Here is a 22,487-nt window from a genome sequence, read left to right on the forward strand (position 1 = left end):
ATCTCTTTATATAGAAGGGAAAATTCCTTTTATCCATTTATATTGAGTTTTCTCTTAGTTACAACCAAAAATATCCTTGTAGACAGACAGCTGAAATAAAATATAAAATAAATACTAGTACAAATTGAAAGGCTCCCAGAAGCCAGTCGGTGGTGGTTCATGCCTTTAATCCCAGCACTCAGGAGGCAGAGGCAGGTGGATCTCTAAAGTCAAGGGCAGCCTGTTCTGCAGAGCGAGTTCCAGGACAGTCAAGGTTACAGAAAGAAACCCCACCTCAAAAACAAAAAAGAAAATACAAGAAAGGAAAGGGAAAAAAAAGCTCACAGAAATCTTAAAGCAATCATACTTGCATACTCTTGTCTTACTCTGGACTGGGGCCAGCTTAGAGCACATGTGTTGGAGATATGTTAGAGACAGAAATAGGACAGGCAAAGCAAAACCTAAATGATTACCACTCTCAACAGCTAAAGAAACAAAAAAGTTGTGAAGAAGGCAGGGAAGGCCATCAAATAATGTCTGTCAAATAACTATTATTAATCATATAATAATAGCCTACAGAACAGCTCTGCATAGGGTGACTCAATTAACCTCGAGCAACAACAGGAGGCAGGGAGAGTCTTTACTGCTGTAGGAAGAAGGGTCAGGGAGGGCAGTTCACTCTGGTTTGGAGCCCATGACTGGGCTCCCTGCTCAGTTGACTGGGTCCACACTGACAAAGAGTGGTGGAGAGCACAGGGAAGCAGATCTGGAAACCACAACAAAACCCACAGGAGAGATATGGCATAAGCTCCAGATTCATTTCTAAATCCAGAAGAAAAAAAAGCCTAGAAAGTATCTTACTTTACATCTTTGTATGTATGAGTGTGGTGTGTAGATGTGTGTGCATATGTTCCCATCAGTGCAGTTGCACATGGTTGCACATGTTTGTGGACACCTAAAGTTATTCTCCACATTGTTTATCAAGGCAAGGCCTCTCACAGAACCAGACATCACTGATTCCCCAATTCTGGGTAAGGTAGCAAGGCAGCTTGCTCTGGAGAGCCAGTCTCTACTAGTTCTGGGTTTTGACATGGATTCTAAGGATCTGCACTCCAGTCCCTGATCTGCAGGACAAGGGCTTTATCCACTGAGTCACCTCCCCAGACCCCATATTTTAGAGGGGCATATCAGAGACAGTGTGCACACATTGGAATGATGTTCCTCCTGGACAGGTTAAAAGGGTGGCCTACCCCAAGGATCGTCTTTACCTCTAGAAAATCATAATGATCTTCTTGTTCTGTCAGCAGCCTAAATCAGTGACCTTTGTGGTGTCCCTTATACAAGCAAACAAAGACCCTTATCCTGGTCACTGGAAGCCTTTCTGGGCATACAAACTGCTGACAGTGTGTAAGAGCCTGAAACTCACAAACCACAGTAGTAGCAGTTTGTTACGGGAGCCCAGTAGAACACCGTACAGCCACTGTGTGTGTGTGTGTGTGTGTGTGTGTGTGTGTGTGTGTGTGTGTGTGTGTGTGTATGTGTGTGTGAGTGTGTGTGTGTACTCACGAGCAAAACTGAGAGCAAGAGATAGAGGAGAACATGCACAAATAGGAAAGCAAGCTTACCCAAATACCAGCAATAGATAAGGGACTGCAGAATTTTAAAAGATTTTTTTACACTCAAGCTCACTCATATTACTCAAATTTTCATAATAGGCAAATAAAATGTGTAAGCACCGCCCCCCCCAAAAAAAAAAGCTAAGAAAAGAAAAAGTGCTTCCCAATGTTTTGTAAATAAATTGTTCAAAGCTGGACTACTATAAAAGAAATTAGCAACTATGCAGTCAGGACATTGTCCACATTATTCTTCAAACTTGAAAACACAACTTCTCAACTCTAAAGGAAAGTTAACCAAAATGACACATAAAATAGTATCTTTGCCAATTCTAAAAGCAGCAAATCCATATAAATTCCCTGTCCGACGCACACAGTGCACTTTTGGAATAGCACATACCTTGCACTGAATGCTTGGCAATGATCTAATTGCTAAAAGGAGATTCATTGTTAAGTAAAGGTTGTATGTCTGTAATTTAGTGGAAAGACTAGAAAACAGAACTGGGCAGCCAGAGACTGCTTATGTCATACTCAAGAGTTTGCACCAAGTGGAAATAAGCAAACACGGCACACCTTAGGATGCAAAAAAAGGTGATGAAATTTCCAATCACAAGCTTCATTTACAAGACCTGGTAGCCTTAGACCATATGAGTCAACTTCTTATTCTGCCAGAACACTGACTATAAAGAGCTAATGAGATGGTCCAGGCTCAGAAATGACAGCTCTGTAAGTCTACCATAAGATCCTCTTCCTGTAACTAACCTCCTCTTGCCACCTGATTTTTGAATCACCATGCTACAGAAGGTGATGGGATCTTGGGCCTGGAGACAACAAACAGCAGGAGACTCAGGCACGCATGTGGGATACAGGCAAGGCTTTAGACAGGACTGTAGCCCTCAAGCAGAGGAGTAGGCACTGACCATTAAGCTGTTCTCCAAAGAAGGAGGCAAGCATTTATGGATTTGCTGGGGTGGACTAACATTTCCTCTGGAGGATCACAGGGGCTTAAGCTACTGCAGCCGCTAAAAGCATACTTGTGGTTTTAATGAGAATGGCCACCACGGGTTCATATATTTGAATGCATGGTTCCTAGTTGGTGGGACTGTTTTGGGGAGGAGTAGGTGTGGCCTTGTTGGAGGAGGTATGTCCACTGGGGATGGGCTTTGAGGTTTCAAAAACCTCCAACAGGCCCAGTCTGCCTACCTCCAACTTGCAGATAAAAAGTAAGCTCTCAGCTACTGCTCCAGTGCCATGCCTGCCTGTCTTCTGCCATGCCCCTGCCAGGAAGGCCATGGACTTACCCTCTGAAACTGTAAGCAAGCCCCCAATGAAATGCTTTCAGAAGTTGCTTTAGTCATGGTATCTCTTCACAGCAATAGGACAGGAACTACAGTACATACAAAGGGGACAAAAGAAAACACACGCCAGCCACGCTGTCAGTGGTTGGCAAGCTTAGGGCCCAGGAACCTGTGTGTCTCTGTCTCCATTTAAGCCCTGTCTGAACCACAGCCACGCATCTGAGAAAAACCCAAGGCTCAGCGACACTGGGTCCTAATACAATTCATATTAAACCAAAGGTCAAAGTTCTCTCAGGTCATTTTATTGAAACACTCAAAATACAGAAAATAGGAGTTCAAAATTTGGCTGGACCCCTGCAATGACCTCCCTGCAGTGGCTGCTGCCTTTTGTCAACATTTAGATAGCTGTGTCATTACTACTCTGACCCACAAACATTTTCAGCTACCGGCCTGTCCCCCTTTCCATCACGTCTACAGCGCTTTCTAGCATGCCTGTCCTTTGCCTATTACTGGATTACCGGTTCAGTCCACCGTGTGGGCTGCAGCACATGGCCCAGTGTACTCTAGCTTCCCTGCTCCGTGGGCCACACTGTACCTAGCCTGTATCCTCATCACTGGTCCTGCAGAGTAAGGAAGGACACACACTGTGTCCCCAGCTTCCTCCACAGTATGTATTCCACAGCTTCTACAGCACTCAGCTGTCCAACGCCATCCTTCCTTTCTTCTCTTTTGTCTCTAGCCACTGCCAATCGGGACAAAGGATTTGACTCCTCATGAAGTAAACTGTGGTGGTTTGACTGAGATTCCCCGCCCCCCATATTCTTAGGCATTTGAATACTTGGTCCCCAGTTGTTAACCCTGTTTGGAAAAGCTTAGGAAGTCTGTCCTTGCTGGGAAAAATTCATCACTGGGGATGCGCTTCCAGGTTTCTAAAGCCATGTGCCATTCCCAGTTCAGTCCATGCTTCGGCTCTCAGCTTCCAGCTCCAGTCGTCACGCCTGCCTGCTGCTACACTTCCCTGCCTTGATGGTCACGGACTCTTATCCCTCTGGAACTGTAATCCCAGAATAAACCCTTCCTTCTCTAAGTTCCCATGGCCATGGTGTTTCGTCACAGCAATAGAAAAATAACTAACAGACAAGCCAAAGAAAGTGTGTGGTCACAGAGCCAGTGTCTGGGAGGTTACTCAAGCAGGTCTCCTATCCAAACAGGAACCACAGCAATTCCTGACCTGAGTTCAGCTCCTTGTCCTTTGCCCCCTGGGGGTTCCTATCTTATCTCTCCCCACCTGGCCTTACCCCTGCTCCTTTTCTCCACTGTTGTTTTCTCTAGTCTATCTCTTGGGACTCTGGTGCAGCTCAAGACAGTTACGATTTGAACCCTTTGCATTTACTGTTCCCTAAAATACTAACTGAGACAGTCTCAACTCAGGCCTTCATCAAAACACTCTACAAAGTCTCTTCTGACCCCAATACCTACACAGGCATGCATACACACACACACACACACACACACACACACACACACACACACACTTACCAAAATCCATTTTTCTATTCGCAATATCTGAAATTACATTATAAATTTGTTTGTTATTCACATACCGTCTCGTCTTAGTAGAACAGGAATCCTATGAGGGCCGCGCCTTGTCTTGTGAATACTAGGCACTCACTCTATGGAATAACTTAAAAACCAATGGAGATCCTCTACTCTAGACAGACTTAGAGTGCTCAAATCTATTTCTTCAGAAGACAGTGTCTTACTTCCCTCAAATTAGGTAAATGCTCCTTAAATATAACTTCCACGTCTGAAGTCGAATTTACGGAATATCATCTAAGGATTTCTCATCAGTGATTTGGGACAAAAGTTAGTGAACTCCGTGGTGAAATAGGCATGAAAGAGGGACACTGCCAGTGCTGTCTGGAGCAGGCATGTATAACGGAGCTAGACCTGAGGTTCCATCTCTAGGAAGAGAACAACTGACCAGCCTAACTCTTCAGAACACCCTAGTTCCCTCACACAGTGACTGGCACAGGAAAGGGAAGTGACCCAGGTAAGGCCAATCAGAGAGGCTCTCGGGAACTGGGTAGATCCCTGGGGAACAGCTGAACTCTTCTCATGACTCACTAGCTCTGGAGCTGTGTCAGGCTGGCGAAGCCAGAGATCATCTCTCCTGTGCCTAGAGTTGGTCTGAGAACAAAACAAAAGCACAGAAAATAAAAACAAACCCAGAACTGAGTGAAGATTAACTATTTCACCAGAGGACAGATGAGAAAAGAGTGGGTGTGAGCAGTGAATGCCTTGGACACCATTTACATCCCAGTGGCCAGCCTCTTCTAAGGTCAAATGTGCCCTTCCACTGACTCACCACCATGTGGGTACTCAGTCCCTTCCTTCAGCTGGTACTGCTGTGTGTTGGCTGGTATAAATGCGGAGCACATCTTTTGGTTGAAAATAAAGAAAAATGAAAAAACCCTGTCAGGCTAAACAGATAGTCACAAGTAGCAGTCAAGTGACTGCTTAATGGCTACAGGGCTCCTTTGCCCACTAATGTAAGAGTTTTGGAAGGCCAGGCATGGTGGTGCATGCCTTTAATCCTAGCACTCAAGAGGCAGAGACAGGAGGATCTCTGTGAGATGGAGGCCAGCCCAGGATAGACAGTGAGTTCCAGGACTACAGAGAGAGACCCTGTCTCAAAAAAAAGTTTCGAAGCTAGAGGCAGTGATTGTCAGCATTGCAAGAGTATTTAATGCCACCGAGCCGGTCACTTTAAAATGGTCAATTTTATGTGATGTGAACTTCGCTTCAATAACAAAATAAACAGGCAAACAATGTGGCAACAGGTATCTTAATAGAATGAGCTTTAAATATCGCAAGTTTATTTCTTGGAGGAGGAAACTGGGCCAAATAATATATACATTTTGAAGATCACTGATACATATTAAACTATTTTCTAGAAAGACAACACCAAACTATAGTCTTATCAAATGTATATTAGAGACCTCAAATGTATGTTATTGGAGTAGAAGACAACAATTTTGATAATTGGTAGGTAAGTGGTAATATATTTAAGTTTATATATCTTAGATTATTAGTAAAATATGACATTTAAAATATGGCTATAGCTCGTTTCTCTGGTTGTGACATATAACTTTTCTCATTAATATGTAGTTTTTATGCACTGAAGCTATAACTAATTCCCCTCTTACAAATTTGACATATTTTTCCACTATGTTATTTACTTTTGATTTCATTTGAAGGTGATCTATTTGTATATGTGTTCATTTTTAAAGCACAAGAAATAGATGGGAATATTCTTTCCAAAATAAATATTTGCAATATGATACATAAAGACACATGCTGAGGAAGCAATGCAGACATTCTGCCTCTGCTTCCGAGTTCAGAGTTCTGTGTAAACTCTAGTACATCAGGCCTAACTGGTCCAAACACACCCTCATCTTATCAGATAAAGTCCACAGAAGACAGAGGTTTATGTCACAAATACAAGCAGACAGAAATAAACTAATTTACTCCCTAAAAGCATTTTCTTCTGCCCTCTCTTCTGTACCGGTTGAAAATGCTATCAATTATTCAATTATTTCACTGTGAAGAAATGTTTTTTCTCTCTAGAGCTAGAAAAGGTCCTTGGTGGCAAGGGGAGAGTCAGTTTTGAGTTTTGCAAATTTAAAATTTGACAATAATACTTCTTCAATTTTGCTGCCATGAGCATTATCCGAGGCATTCCTCACTAGCCTTCATCATGGTTTATCCACATGGACTATTTGTCCCCTTTGTCCACAGAAACACCCCTTTCTTCTGTCTACTCTCCTTGGGCACCAGGGCCTGGTCTGATGATAAATGCACCAATGCCAAGGGACGTTAAAGCACTGTTCTGGAAGAACCATCATCCTTAACTCACAGTCTTAAATAATATATGCTGGAATTCTCTCACTAGTAAAAGTGATCTTTAGGACAGGAAAGCTCTCAAAGTCTTTAAAATATCCACATAGACGGCTAGATACCTCCCAACTCAAATCTATACATTCTGAAGTTATTATCTGTTCCTGTTTAAACTCACTTATCCAGACTTACAGAGCAAACCCTGGTCTCCCTAATGCTGCACACATTGCTGCCACAGAGCTATGATGGACACACAGCTGCTAAATGAACAGGGAACTCTAGAACCATCTGCCTTAGGTTCAGACACCTCTGGTTACACAGCTTTAGAGAAAGTTCTTATCTTCTCTATATTTTATCTACAACATGTCTCAATTTCATTTGGGAGCATTAAATGAGCTAACATGGATGAAAGCATGGCAGTACTGGAGAACATAGAGAGTGCCAAATTAATATTATTCTTTTTGATGTTTAATGTTTTAAACTTATTTTTATTACGTTTAATTATTGAAGGGTGTATACACATGACTGCGGGTACCCACGGAGGCCAGAGGTATGAGATCTGCCTGATCTGGAGTTACAGGAGGTTGGGAGCTAAGTAACATATGTTCTGGGAACTGAACTCTGGTCCTCTACAAAAGCGGTACACGTTTGTAACTGATGAACCATATCCTCCACCTAAGTAGCATTATCCTAAATAAAAAAAGTATGTTACCAAGAGGCACCAAGATGAGCAAGACGCTGCCTTGTTTGCCATAAGCTATCATTTAGTGGGAAGATGAGGTAGAACACAAGAAGCACGCATGATACAAAAGAAAATGCATAAATGTCCAATGAGAGGTAAAATATGCTATAGGAATTTTGCAGAAAGATAATTTCAGGACAAGAGGACAAGACAGTTTATGTAGAACTATAGTGTGAGTGTGTGTGTGTGTGTGTGTGTGTGTGTGTGTGTGTGTGTGTGTGTGTGTGGGTGTGTGTGTATACGTGCATGCGTCCTGTCTCGGAAGCATTTTAGACAGCAGGATGGAAAACTCTTGACAGGGTAAGAGAAGGTGCTTGGTTTGCGTTCCCTGGAAAGTGGACAGAGTTAAACACATGTACGACTGACTGGGGGGAATCCCTGGGAGACAAGGGAAACCTAGGGAAGGCATATAGAGGCCTCAGACTATAGCAGGTCTGAGCCCTGGGAGAGAGAAGAGTAAAGGACAAGACTGAGCATGGTGGCCTGCAACAAAGTTCCAAAAGGTCTGGCCAGAACCTCAAGACAAGTCTGTCTTCTAGCTACATCTGAGTCTCTAAAAAGAAGAGACTGGCTTTGCTACCTCAGCTGGGAGTAGGCTGAGGGAAGTCTCACTCTGGAAGAAACTGGTAGATCCAGGGGGCTACCAGTGAGTCACACTGTATGTAGCAGGAGCAAGAAGACCCCTACATTCTCAGGACTCCTACAGTAGGCCACAAGTAATGTTACTCTGTGTGTCCTTGGCAGAACGGTCTCTGTTCAACACATACGTACAGCAGAAATCTTAAAATCAAACAGAAGACACAATCAGTGAGCTCCTTGATTTTATCAAAATAGCTTTTCTTTTAACTAAACCACAACTCTAATAGCAAAATCAAAGTATATGTTTACTGTTGGAGACTCCAAGGACTTTAAGTGATGTTCAATGTCTTCCAAACGGAAGCAGTAGCAAGGACACAAAGGGTCACAGCACCTCTGGAAGGCAAATATTTTAAGATACAATTTCTGAATTTCATTTAATTCTCAATCACCAGGCTCTGATAACAGATCCCTCACTTGAAAAGCTGTTTGAACTAATAGATCTGGGAGGCTGACACGAGGTAAAGATAGCTTGCCCCTGCAGAGTACCTAAAATACAGTCACAATTTGACACTCACTAGGCTTTGCTCATGATTAGTAAGAGCCCGCTGACTTGAAGTGGCACTCTGATTGGCTGGAGAGCATGAGGAAAAGCTTCGGACAAGGATAAAATGCTACCTGAACAGACCTGTCAATGCTGTGGGCTTACAGCTTCCATGAGGTTAAGTCACACAGAAGGCACAGCGGAGAGAAGCACGGTGACCCTTGCGTACCACAGTCACAGCTGCAGAGCTCACCTCCCACAAAGCAGTCCCACCTCATCCCCACCCCAGAGCATGTGGGCACAGAGTGGCAGAGCTGGCAATGTGTCATCTGCTCTGCTAAACCAGGCTCATGTTACACAGCTCTTCCCCCTTCTGGCTAAATGCCTTTTCACTCCAGAAAAAGAACAGAAGCAAGCCTTACATGTTGCCGTATTTCCTTATTTTAAAAGGATACGTGGCCCCCAAGAGGGAGTGTGACATTCCAAGTTCCTATCACCACACCAGCAAGAAAGCTGGCTCAAGCAGATGTCACCAGCGACCTCCAGAGAAGAGAGGATGGCATGAGAGCTCCCTCCACATCTGTCATTCAGCACTCCATTTCTGCTCCCTTTACTAGTCTTCCAATGAAGAGGCATCCTCCTAACAAGCCCCTTTTCCTACCCACCCCCACTCTGGAGTATTAGAGTGTGTTGTATGTAGGTATGTATATGTATGCATGTGTGCGCAGGTATGCCTGTGCGCACTTGGCAGCCAGAGGAGAAAGCTGGGTGTCCTGCCACTCTAACACTTTCCTTATTCCCTTGAGAGAGGGTCTCTCACTTAACATGGAGCTATGCTGGTAGCCTGCAATCCCAGGGATTCCCCTGTTTCTGCTCCACCCAGAGCTAGGGGCCTCTTCCACGGATGTTAGGAATTTAAAGTCAGGTCCTTCTGCTTGGTCAGCCAGTGTTCTTAGAGGCTGAGCCATCTCTCCAGCCCTCCCCTCCCCTATCCCACTGCAGATCACATCCTTAGTAAATCCTCTTATTATCAACTCAAATTCCCCTGGTTCTTAAAAATACTAAAAATTTGTACACACACACACACACACACACACACACACACACCACACACACACACATACCCACTCTCAGTCTGGATGCCTCTTACTAGCACATTGCCTGTCACTTGTTTAGGTCTAAGGCCCAGACAAGCCTTTAGCTAACTAAAGCAGAAGCAGGATAAGACCAATTCTGGGCAGCTCAAGGGTGGAGCTGGCACAGACATGCTGGACCTTATAGCTCACATAGGATCTACAGCACTCCCTCAGTACCCATCTCTGCAGGCTTCCCCTCTGAGTACTGGGTTCAATTTGAGGCCTGTGCTTTCCATACAGTGGAAAGATGATGACCAGGTACCTTCTCAGAGCTTACACTGCAAACAGACAGGGACTGCTTTTCTCCTGGCGTCTATGCTTCCAATCTCAGAAGAAGCTGGGACTTCCAGACCCTTCCTTAAGAAAAGACATCCTCCTTTTCTGCTTCAAACATGTCTACCTATACCCTGTCAAGAGCCACTGTATGCTTAATCCCTTGGTGCTTTGCAGAATTGTCTCTGTAAAGTTCTGTTCTCTGACAATGTCCTTATCTACTCCTTATCAACCAAGCAAAGTCCTTTATCTATTATTCATACCCCCAACTCAGTCCTGACCTTCCTCGGTAAGCACTCCAGACACCTCCAGAAGGCTTGCTATAATTCTGCGCTGAACTGAAACCACCTCCATAGCTCCTTCCCACTGCACTGTATGGCTCAAAGCCCTGTGTAGAAATCATTTAACATCTGCTTCTCCAACTGAACCCTAAGCCTTGACCTTACATCGTATTATCTGAATACAGCACACATATACCCAAATATATAAAATGAAGTTCCCAATTGAATTTTTTTTTTCTTTTTCCAGACAAGGTTTCTTTGTGTAGCTCTATCTTTCCTGGAACTAGCTCTCTGTAGACTAGGCTAGCCTCAAACTCATAAAGATCACCTGACTCTGCCTTTGGAGTGATGGGATTAAAGGTGTGCACAACCACTTCCCAGCCCCAAAATGAAGTTTTAAAATCTCAGGGATAAGTCAACTTGATAAGTAACTGTTTGCTACATTTAAATATTAATTGTTCTTAATTTAGTAGTATAATGATTTTGTTCTTTTAGGAAAAATTTAAGGCCAGGAGTGGTGGTACAGGACTTTAATCCCAGCACTCTGGAGGCAGAGCCAGCCTGGTCTACAGAGTGAGAGCCAGGACAGGCACCAAAATTACAGAGAAACCCTGTCTAGGGGTGGGGGGGGACGACACGGGACGTGGTGGGGGGGACACGACACGGGACACGGACTACACAGTTTGCTACAGTTGTACCTATTATACTCAGCTTGGAGACCAAAGATCAATATTGTAAACAACTTCAAGAAGTACTTATGCTTGCCCAGGAGTAAAGTGCTTATCAACAAAATAAAAATCCAAATTATAAATATTTATAGGAAAGTATTGTGGGCCTTTCTCAGAACAGGTACTGGAAAGCAATCCTTCTCAGTTATCACACACAGAGCATCTCAGTTCAGACAGTGGCCTTGGGCTCATCTTTCTGAAGTCTAGACAACCTCAATCCTAGAGTCAGGGATCATACAAGTGTACAAAGTTCATTTTACATTCCAGAGGTTGCAGATACAACAGAACAGTGATGGACAAAAAAAAAACAAGCAATGGGAACATTATGGCAAAGTCATTTTGCACTAACTTGGCCAAATAAAAGAAATCCAAATAGGCCTGCTATGACCTGAAATTACAGTCCCCAGCCTTTTCTAGTTATAGAATTGCTGTCTGAGCACATATCTCACCACCTGCCAAGCCTGGACACAGAACCCAATGAACTGAATGATAAAGCACAGAAGAAGCCTGTTTTTATCTTCTGCCATGCTTAAGTCAAACACGATCTTCCAGATCTCTCTGGAATAGACCAGAAGGAGAGTCACAAACGTCACACAATTTTTGCAAGACAGGCAAAACTGCTGGGTTTTGTTTATGTATTAACATTCACTCTGGTGGGTAAATACTTTTTGTGATGCATAAATATCCTTTTGAATCAGATAACGAGCAGAAGCACAACATTAGCTTTTTTGTTTTCTTTCTACTTTTTATTTTGAGTACATCTCACTCAATTGCTCAGGCTGGCCTTGAACTCACCTTGTGGCCCAAACAGCTCTTCAACTTTCAGTCTTCCTGTCTCAGTCTGCAGAGTAACTTGAATTAAAGGCTTCTATCACCAGGCTGGCCAGCTTTGTGAATATGAATATGTGCTCGTCAGCTGGGAGCTGGCAGACAAAGAGTTAACTTTCCTGAGCCTCGGTTTCCCTGATTAGGTTGAGGTGGGAGCACAACCTTCATCATAGTTGTGGGGAGAGTCGATGAGTTCATCATAATAAAGGATCATATCGCTGCCTGCTATCCTCTCATGGAGTTCCTGACCCCCGCATACCACAATCTCGTCCCAGACATTCCACTTGGACCTTCCTTTTCTCACAACAACTTGTAGTACACCAATCTTGCCACACCCCATCATTGGCTAGGACCCCTCCCACCTCACCAGCTCTAGCCAGGACACTCCCAAGATCGCAAATGCCCATCACCAGTTACCAAACTATAAAAAGGGGTGTGCTGCTAGTCAGACTAAAGTGAAAGGGGGAAATCTATTCTAAGGAAAAAACACCAGGTGGTTTGAGAGGTAATACTGCTATCAGAAGAGGGAAAGAGGAGGGAAGGAGGAGGAGGGCAAGGGAGGAGGGGAGGAAGGGAGGAGGGGAGAAAAGGAAAAGCTGAGCATGGTGGCACACACACCTGTAACCCCAGAACTCACCAGGGAAAGAAAGGAAGATGGAGGGTTTGAGGCCAGCCTAGGCTACTGGATTATGGTACATAGTGCTCACAAATGTTTGGAACTGAAAAGGAGACGGACACAACATGAAGGATACTAGTAACTAAATATAGATAAGGAGTTGGGGAGGTGGCTCAGTGGGTAAGAGCACTTGCTACAAGAGTATGCAGGACTCCAGTTCAAATCCCCAGCACCCATGGTTGCACACACACCTACAACTCAAGCTGGTGACTGTGGAGAGACAAAGGACCTGTGGGGCTTTCTGGCCACCAGACTAGCTCCAGGTTCACTGAGAGACCCTGTTTTAAGCTCAGTGGAGAAGTGAGTGTGACTGAGCAGGACACCTGATGTCCTCCTCTGATCTATGTGTGCTTGCACACACACAGAAGTGTGCATATGCTACACACATGTAACACATAAACACACACAATAAATGAGTAAACAGCAACATCTAAAATTGTAAGTGAATTTGCCCCTATTTAAAGCAAGAAGAAATATAATGCTATACCTTGCTCTGTCAATGTACAGAACATTTGTAAGGAACTGTTTTCTCTGGGGCCCATCTGAGGTCCAGGTGCTAGCTCTGATTTGACCTGAATGTCACAGCCTCCGATACCAAATTACTTCCTATTAATCACTCTTTAAGCAGCCCACACTGCACTTGACGTATCACTAGTTCTTGCTGCCCTGTCCCGTCATCCTGGCCTTCCTCTTCCAACAATCCATTGTCTGCCTGTTCCCCAAGCCACAGCCCTTTCAGGAAACCCCTGCCTCCAGGCTCTCCCCTCCTGATCCATTCTTCTGGTGTCCCAGGCAGATGGGCAGTTCTCAAGTCTTATCTATTGGCCTGGTGGAAAATCTCCACACAAACTCCTACCATAAGGAAAGGTGTGAGCTTCCAACTCAAGCAAGTTGAACCCTCTCTGATCTGGGCCACCAAGTCTGCATCTGCCTCTGCTTGTCAGGGTACTTGGCTCTAACCCTGATCTACAAAGGGCTCTACACAAGGGTTCTCTGTGCCCAGTGTTCCAAATCCCTACTCTCAGTGGATGCAGGCAAGAGTCACCCCTCTGCACCATTGCCACATGGACTTCTACTACCAAGTCTTCCATCTTCTCCTGGCTGGAAACTGCCCTATCCTACCCCTCTGCTTTCCCAAATTCAAGTCCTACTCTGTCCAATCTGTAGCCACTAGCCATATCTTGCTACTGTGCATGTGAAATGTGGCTAGTAAGGACAAATATGTGCTCTGACTGTATAATATATACTGGATTTCAAGTACTTCACATGGAAAAAGTGCTGTAAAACTATTCGTTAATCTTTACTATTACCTGATGATATAATACATTAGGTTAAGTAAAATACATTAAAGTTAATTTCACATGCTTCTTTTGTGTCATAAATGTGGTTACAAGAAAATTTTAAATTATATATATGCCTTACATTTTTTTGTTTTTTGAGATAGGATCTTGCTATGTAGAACTGACTGACAGAAAACTTTCTATGCAACTCAGACTGATCTCAAATTAACAATAATCCTCCTGCCTTAACCTCCCAAAGACTGGGATTACTTGTTAGCTCGAGCAATACAGTAATACACAGGAGTTGGGGGCGGGGGGAGTGTTGATTTGTTTGGCTTATTCAGTTACTTTCCCAACGATAATTTAAACAGCATAAAGAGAACTGAAGTCAACTCCTTGTTCATCCCACTGATACATGCACACCATCTAAAACTCAGCCCTACAAGGGCTGATTTAAAACAGTCAGGACTCAGCAAGCCATCTGAAGTACAGGCTATTTTTTATGACAGGAGAGTAAGGCCATTATCAATATCTAATAAAAAGGAAGGGTGGAGAAAATACCTCTTAAAATATGTGTCCTATTAATGGTGGAAGGAAAGTAATAAAGAGGAATCTGGTAAATGCCTGCTCCAAGCCCAAGTCATTACATATTGTACTCACACCCTTACCATACCCATTTAACAGAGTAACAAAGCTGAGGTTCAAGGGTAGGCTAAGTAACAGCCCAAGTTGTGCAGCTACAAGTGACAGTGACAGGCTGCAAACCCAGGTCCTTCCATGTGAAAAAATAGCAGTTCTGTTTCACTGGAAGATACATACACGAAAAGTGGGCATTTAAGTGCATACACAATATGCACTACTAATCAAATTCATTCCCTTCAGCACCCTTCACATTGACTTCATTCCTATCTTCCAGTTCAAGAACACTGTCTTTCTTAAAGGTAGTAACTAGATAAGATATTTGATGCTGTGGGGATTAATACTTTAATGCACTAGTTTTCTTTAAAGTCTCCTAATTACAGCTGTAAAGCAAAAGTTTATACTAAATATTATGGCTAGAACTCCTCAAATTTTATTTTCTTAAAAAATAGAGCCCCTATAGTTAATGATCACAGTAATACATGAAGGAAACTTGGCCATCATCAACAACAAAAGTATTCCTAATGAAATATCAAAGAACTCTGTTACAAGCGGTATTTTAAACACAGATTTTATCTTTGAGTGATAATAAAGCTGTTATTTTTTTTTCCACATGCACATGATTCAGGCTGCAGACATGGCTCAGAGGTTAAGAGCACCTGCTGCTTTTGTACTGAATTTAGTTCCCAGTACTCACCTCAGGGGCAATTCACAATCACGTGTAACTCCAGCCCCAGGGGAACTATCTACTGGCCTCCGTGGTTACTGTACTCACTAAAACAAACCCACCACACACACACACACACACACACACACACACACACACACACACACACACACACATTTTTTTTTTAAAATCATAAAGAGTCGCCATTGACCGGGTTCACTGCCTATCCCTGCTACTTGCAGTTGAAATGAAACACACACCTTAGAGGAGAAATTAGGGACACTCAGACTCAAAAAGTATCCACTTTCTCAGAATCGTAACAAGGGCAGCATATCGCTAAGAAACTAGTCTGATCTAGGTTTCCTGACTTTATAAAATGTAGCCAACTTAATCTTGGGCTTCTAAGTCAGAACAAAGGCTTAAATTCTTTAGCACAGAAAAGGTTCCAAAGTATCAAGTGCTTTAAAATACTGTTCAATCCACCTTTATCAAAACCGCCCCTCCAGCATGAGTTAATCAGATGCTAAGGAGCCAACACAAAGCACTTGTGTGCCTGGGCATTTCACTACAAGAAGGAGAAAGTTCAACTTACCAAGAACACCACATTTTGCTTTCCAGAGTTCAGAAACTAATCCTTCCAACAATAGCTGATTTACATTCACCATAAATTCAACACATGAAGTAGAATCTCCAGGAATCTGAGATGGTAAGCAACTTCATTTGGTAAAATCTGGTGGGTTTTTTTTGGGGGGGGGGTAGTTTTTGTGGTGGTAGTAGTCATAGTTTTAAGTTTTAGATTTCTGTTGGTTCATTGGTTGGCTGGTTGACTGGCCTGTCTCCTACCCAGAGATAGTTTACATAATATAAATAGAAATAATTAGCAACTCTTAATCTCATTAACAAGATGCTTAAAATTCTCACCTACAAAGTGAATTCTTTAAGCTCTATTTTCTCAAGTCACAGATGCTCTAAAACTGGGTTTTAAATTTTATTATTATTGTTGCTGTTGTGGAAGTACACGTCAAATACTTATGCACATGTCAAATACATGTGGAAGAACATGTCTTTTCCTTGGCCCAAAAACACAGACAAGTCTGTCCATAGACCAGCAAAGATGTTTCTAGCTTGAACAAAAGTTAAGACAGACAGAACTAGAACCACGTAATACATAGTCTAGTCAAGCTACACATCACCCATCACCGGCAGCAAGAAACCTTGTGGACACTTCACACCCACAAGGGTGAGCTTTCAAGTCTTTACAGGTCAATTCCAGGTCCACTAACCCTCCAGGCCATAAAAAGGGAAGGCGGCAGGGAGTAATGGTTGTCATTCTGGTTATAAAGGAGAAGCAGCCTCCCTAAGCCCAAGAAAGGCTGGGTTTCTCTGAGCAAAGCCCCCTTCACACCAAGAACTCTATCAGCCAGACTCTCCCCAGCCCCCCAAAAAATTAAATTTAAAAGGGAGGACAGGAGAGAAGAAATGACATCTAAAACTGTCCTGGGATCACTTGGAATCAGTCTATCTGAAATCTCACACCCAAATATAATAATAACATTTTAAAAGGAGACTGGGTGAGAGAGATGGCAGTTCAGCTAAGTCTGTGATGGGACGGACTACTTGAGGTCTTGGTCTAGCCCAAGTTGTCAAAATTTTAAATTTTAAAAATGGGAAGGGGAAATTGCAGAGGTGTGTGTGTGTGTTCTTGCCCGCTCCATTTGTGCTGGGTTTATTTCCTGGAGAGGACAGGGTATAGTTACCTCTGTGCCTGGCCTCGAGGTTACCCGAGGCTAGGCGCCCAAATGAGAATCTTGGCTAAGTTTACACTTGGGGAGACAGGGCAGCGCCCAGGGCTAGCCTACCGCCTTCAGGAACAATGCCTCAAGTGTCCCGATCTGGGCTAGCAGGGGTCCTGTGCGCACCATCGCCAGCCCCCTGCATCACTCGGACCTGAGAGCCCGCCAGGCCCACGCCACGGGTGGGACCCGATCCTCCGGCAGGTGGCCCTGACCACACAGCCCACGCCCCGCGCCTCACCCAGCAGCGCCCGCAGGTGCTTCAGGCGGGTCAGCACGTCCTTCTTGGGGTCCAGCACCTTCTGCGTGGACTTCTTCACATCCCCGTGGCTCCTTCGGGAGAACATCCCGCCGCGGGAATCCCGGGCCCCGCCGGCGGGGCAGGAGGCGCCTGCGCCGCACGAGTCACTGCATAGGGTCGCGGCGGGCGCGTGTCGCTCCGGCCACTAGCCGCCCCCCTCCCGGCCGCCGCGCCGGCTCTGCTTCAGCGGAGGCTCCAGGAAGGAGGGGCGGGCCGAACGACCAGGGGCGGGGCAGGAAGGCGGTGTCGACGCAAAAGCCTCGGCCCCGCCCCACGGGAGCCTCCGGTCCGCCCCTCCGGCACGACGCACGCTCGCATCCCAGTCTCTCCACACAAGCGCCCGGCGCTGAGACCGCGCGGGGACGCGCGCCCAGTTCCGAGTTTGCGCTGTGACTTCCAATCAGATTGCGGTGTCTTCCACACGGCTACGAGCGCGAGGTCCCGCCCTTCTGTGGGCCGCAAGTGCTCCCGGGAAATGTAGTCCCCAGAAGACCAGGCAGTGCGACCTCTTTTTCCAGAGTCCTGGAGGTGCTAGACCCTGCCCTTGAAAGCCTCTGACTCTCTTCCCTCTACTGTATCGCCTGCTCACCCACCTCATTTCCTCTATCCTTCTCTCTCTCCTCTCTCTCAAAACAAGACAAAAACAGTAAGAAAAAGTTGTAGGACTTAGAAAATTTGAACTATTTCTAGGTTCCTGGATTCACAGTAAGGAGGAACACAAAGTCCTTGTGGCCGTATCAAAATTGGATCTCTCATTTCACACTAAAATAAATGGCTTTGGCAGCAGAAAAGGGTGCTCTGGAGCCCAGTGAGGAGTCCAGCCAGTCCCCAAGGCACCTGGAACCCAACCTCAAGCGCGAGGTCTGGAGGTCAGTCTTGCCTCTTGCTTTGTGGAAAGTACATGCTCCTGTGTTGTGCAAGGTCACATAGCAGTCCACTGACAGACCCAGAAATAGAACCTGAGGGACCTGACTCTGGAACCAAGATGCTTTTTAATGCCAGACGCCTGTCCCCTGAAGTGAGACTTCAAGGCAGAAGATGCTCAAAAGGTTTCTTACATGAGAACTGACTTTAGAATTATTAGCACCTGAATCCCCCAAGGTTTGACATTTCAGTTTTATTAGCAAGTACTTAAGGTGACAGCTTAGTCACATGCTTTCCATCCAAATAGGGACAACTCAAGTGCCTTTTTCTCTAGTTGAGGGAAGGGCCAGGAATTTATACATCATTGTATTTAGCTCTGTAGTTGATCTCTACAGGCACTCAGTAAACACATAAAATAAAATGATAAAGCAGTCCTACACATTTCAACTCAGCATGCAAAAACATCTCAGTTCTTGTAAGTTCTATTTTTAAAGTTATCAAAATAGCATGACTACAACTAAGACATACCCAAAGAAATGTTATTCAGACAAAAAAAAAAAAAAAAAAAAGCGCCTACTGACAAAGCCAACAGCATAAACCTCCCAGACCCAGAGATTGAATCTCCATGCTAAGGATGATGGCAGAGCCGTGGCACCTCCTGCATCCCCAGATGACATCATAAATCAAGGCCACAGCCTTCCCAAAACTGTTATAAAGGAGAGAAGTGATGTTATATTTAAAGTCAAGGCAAGAGTGTTACCATCAGCTTATCCTGTGCTCAATTGCAGACAATAAAACACGGTGTTCACTGTTCCATTCCTTTGAGCAAGGACACCTTTTCTTATACTGACTGAAAAAATAAAATGCATTTATCTCACAGAATTCAATTTTTCTCTTGCAATGTGAGCTCTCGTTATCATCAAACATCTACTGAGAATATGTGATGTAAAAGCATAATCCGATAGCCAGGGAATATAGGATGTATAAGAAGCAGCTCCCTGACTGCCAGAACTTCCAATCCAACTGAGAAGGAGAAACTAGACAAATGTATGTATTTCTGTATGCTAAATATATGGCTCTGTTACAAACTTGGTAGATAATAGCCAGGCATCAATGCATATAAGTTCATGTCATCTATCCTACTTACTAAGAACATAAAACTGCAACCCCTTTTTTTCCTTTGGAATTTTCATTGAAAAATCATTGCTTTGCTGGTCTTCCCTCTTAACTATCATGTCGTGATTCTTACACAGTCCTAATCAAGCTCTCCCATTCTCTCTATTGGAGATATGCCTTAAACTATGCTTAGAATTCTCAATGAATTTCCCATTTTTGCCCTTTAACCCTGAAATGACACAGAACCCTATGGTCTTCTCAGCAGCATCAACAGATTGTTTGGTTTTATGTCAAGGATTCCATATTCTTTTTTTCTTTCTTTTTATTTATTCTATGTGTCTTTTATATCACATATCTTGATCCCTTTAATTTCCTCATCCTTCCCATCTTCCCTCCACTCCTGCATCACTCCCCCCACAAAATAAAACAAAATTTAAGAGAAAAAGGGAAAATTTTTTAAATCTTGTCATGGAAACTAATGTGACACAGTGAGTCACACAGTAAACCCCTTTGTCCATGTATCTTTACTTGCAAGTGTTCATGACAAAGAGTCATCGGTCTGGTTTGAGGTCTCTGGTTTCTGCTACACTATCAATGCTGGGCCCTCACTAGGGCTCTCCTTGGTTATCCTGTTTTTGCCCTGTGTTGTGGAGATCCTGCAAGTTTGGGTCTTTGGGTCATGTCCCTTCACATGCTCCAGCAGGTCATAGATGGGATGGATATTGGAGCAGGCCAAGTCATAACCCTGGTTGTGGGCCTGAGCAACTGCCGGGTTGGTCAGCCTGACAATTGTCCCCTGTCCTCACCACCAGGGTGAGCTCTCCCTCGTTGCCCCTACGAATTCATCTCTTGCAGCAATGAATTAGGGGTGGGGAAAGTTCTGCTTTCATGCCCTTGGGGTTGGCTCTCCCGTACCTACAACAGGGCGACCTCGATTGTGCTGCCCTGGCAAGGCACAGGGGCCACTGTCTTGAGTGCGGCAGCTAGTGAGATGTAGGGACAGTCCTCGTGCTCTTGTGACCCCAGGGCCAGTTCCTCCACCTGTCTCAGGCATTGATGAGGGTAGCAGGGTGGGTGGGACCACGTATCAGATGAGTAATGGGGACAGCTCTCCCTTGCTCACATCAGGGCTGGGTCACCCTCACCTCGCCACCAGACAGCTCTGCTGTGCTGCCTAGGCGAGGGGCGGGGCCTGCTTTCCTGCTTTCACAATGGGGAGGGGCAGCTCTCTCATCTATTGCAGGCAGTAAGGGGTGAGAGGTAAGGGCGGGGCGCATCTCCCCCCCCCCCCCCACACACACACACACACTGCTGCATAACAGATGAGTAGTGGGGACAGGTTTCCCTGGCTTACAACTGGCTGGCTTACCCACAACTCCGCCAACAGGGTTGGCTCTTTTGTGCAGCCCTGATGAGGTGCAGGACCTGCCCTCCCAAGTGTTGCAGCCGGTGGGGACAGGGAAAGTTCTCCCATTCTTATGACCACAGGGCCAGCTCTTCCCTCTGCCTCAGGTGTTGATGGGCAGGGGAGGGCATTTCTCTCCAGTCCATGCCACCATATGGCAGATGAACTCCCCTCTTTTTTTTGTTTTATGAATCACATATTGGCGTTTTGATGCTTGTCTACTTTCAAGTATGTTGCTAATGACAATTCCCATTTTGTTGTTGGTCTCTCGAAAAAATCCTCTTGTTGGACTGCGAACCCTTTAAAACTTGGGGCTGGAGAAATGCCTCAGAGGTTAGGAGTATTGGCTGCTCTACCAGAGAACCCAGGTTCAATTCCCAGCACCCACATGGTGGCTCACAACCATCTGTACCTCTAGTCCCAGGGATTTGATGTCCTCTTCTGGCTTCTGAGGACATTGCATGCACATAGTGCACTGATATACATGCAGGCAAAATACCCATACACATAAAATAAAAATAATAAGTAAATAAATAACTCAGGGGAGCAGAGAGTTGGCTCAGTAGTAAAGAGCACTTGCTGTTCTTCCAGAGGATCCAAGTTCTGTTCTCAGCACCCATGTGAGTGATTCAAAAATCACCTGAAACTACAGCTCCTGGGCGTCTGACATTCTCTTCTGACCTCTGCAGGCACTAGCACTTACATAGCAAAGACTCACACAGACACAAAATATACATTTAAAAATTTAAATCTAAAGAAAACTAAGCTTGTAACTTGAAATACAAAGTAAAGCTACTCTGAAATAACATTTTTAAAAAAAGAGTGTGGATGTTACCAGTAGTTAGAGGTGCTGTCTGCATTGGGTGTTTCTAGGCTCTTGGCCTCTTACTCAAAAAATGAAATAAAAGTCCACACAAATTCCAAAGTAGCAAGGGAACTTTATTGAAAGTAAAGAAATAGAAAAAGATAAGAATGTATGGTAGAGGAGCAGGCAGCATGGGTGAAATATTCTGGGGTTCCAATTACTGCATCCTTTTATGGGGTTCAAGAGAAGGAGTAATTTAGTTACTAAAGGGTACTTGCTGTGGGATGGTCTTTCTGAACGCTGTGAATATGTGTTGCTACTATTGGTTAATAAAGAAGCTGTTCTGACCTATGGTAAGGCAGGATAAGAGCCAAGTGGGAAATTAAGGGAGATACAGGGAGAAAAGGGCAGAGTCAGGGAAGACGCCATCCAGCTGCCCAAGGAACAAGATGCCAGAAGACTGGTAACGCCATGGTCATGTGGCAATACATAGATTAATAGAAATGGGTTAATTTAAGATGAAAGAGCTAGCTAGCAAGAAGCCTGAGCCATAGACCAAACAGTTTGTAATTGATATAAGCCTCAGTGTGTTTATTTGGGTCCAAGCAGCTGTGGGACACAGGAAAACTTCCAGCTACAGGTTTCTATCTTGGGTAATAGATATGAATTATGTAAGTTTTGCTTTATAATACATCTTATTTTAGTCATATGCATGCCCAATTATGCATAGGCATAAGATGGTAAATAGAAAAGCCATTTGAACACTCAGTTTTGTCATATTGAGCATGTATCCCAAACTTGTGTGGGCTGGATCAGTCTTTCCATTCTGGTTGAATTGAACTTCAGTCTAAGTTTGTTGGTCATTAAAGAGAGGAAAAATGTATTCCATTGTCCAGAGAGGGGTGTGCACGCAGCTAAATGCAGGTGGGAGGATCCTCGGTTACTAGCAGATTGCTAGGTGCATTGTTAGAAGTGAAGTGTGTGTGCACTGTACATGGAGGTAACAGTCTCAGACTGCCAAATGCATTGTTATTAGAATAGTA

The 22,487-nt window shown here is 44.4% G+C and overlaps 1 protein-coding gene across 1 annotated transcript in view; it reads right to left on the minus strand.

Annotated features, from left to right (window-relative positions):
• Positions 1-17,550, minus strand: part of Ralgapa2 (Ral GTPase activating protein catalytic subunit alpha 2) — a 290,311-nt gene extending 272,761 nt beyond the window's left edge. The window contains 1 exon segment of the mRNA XM_052725986.1: positions 17,195-17,550. Within this exon segment, the coding sequence (XP_052581946.1) occupies positions 17,195-17,300 (106 nt within the window). The 5' untranslated portion in view covers positions 17,301-17,550.
• Positions 17,551-22,487: the final 4,937 nt, after the last annotated feature.

The sequence above is a fragment of the Peromyscus californicus genome, unplaced genomic scaffold (genome assembly GCF_007827085.1).
Source record: "Peromyscus californicus insignis strain IS unplaced genomic scaffold, ASM782708v3 Scaffold_7__1_contigs__length_154581171, whole genome shotgun sequence".
Classification (NCBI taxonomy): Eukaryota; Metazoa; Chordata; class Mammalia; order Rodentia; family Cricetidae; genus Peromyscus; species Peromyscus californicus.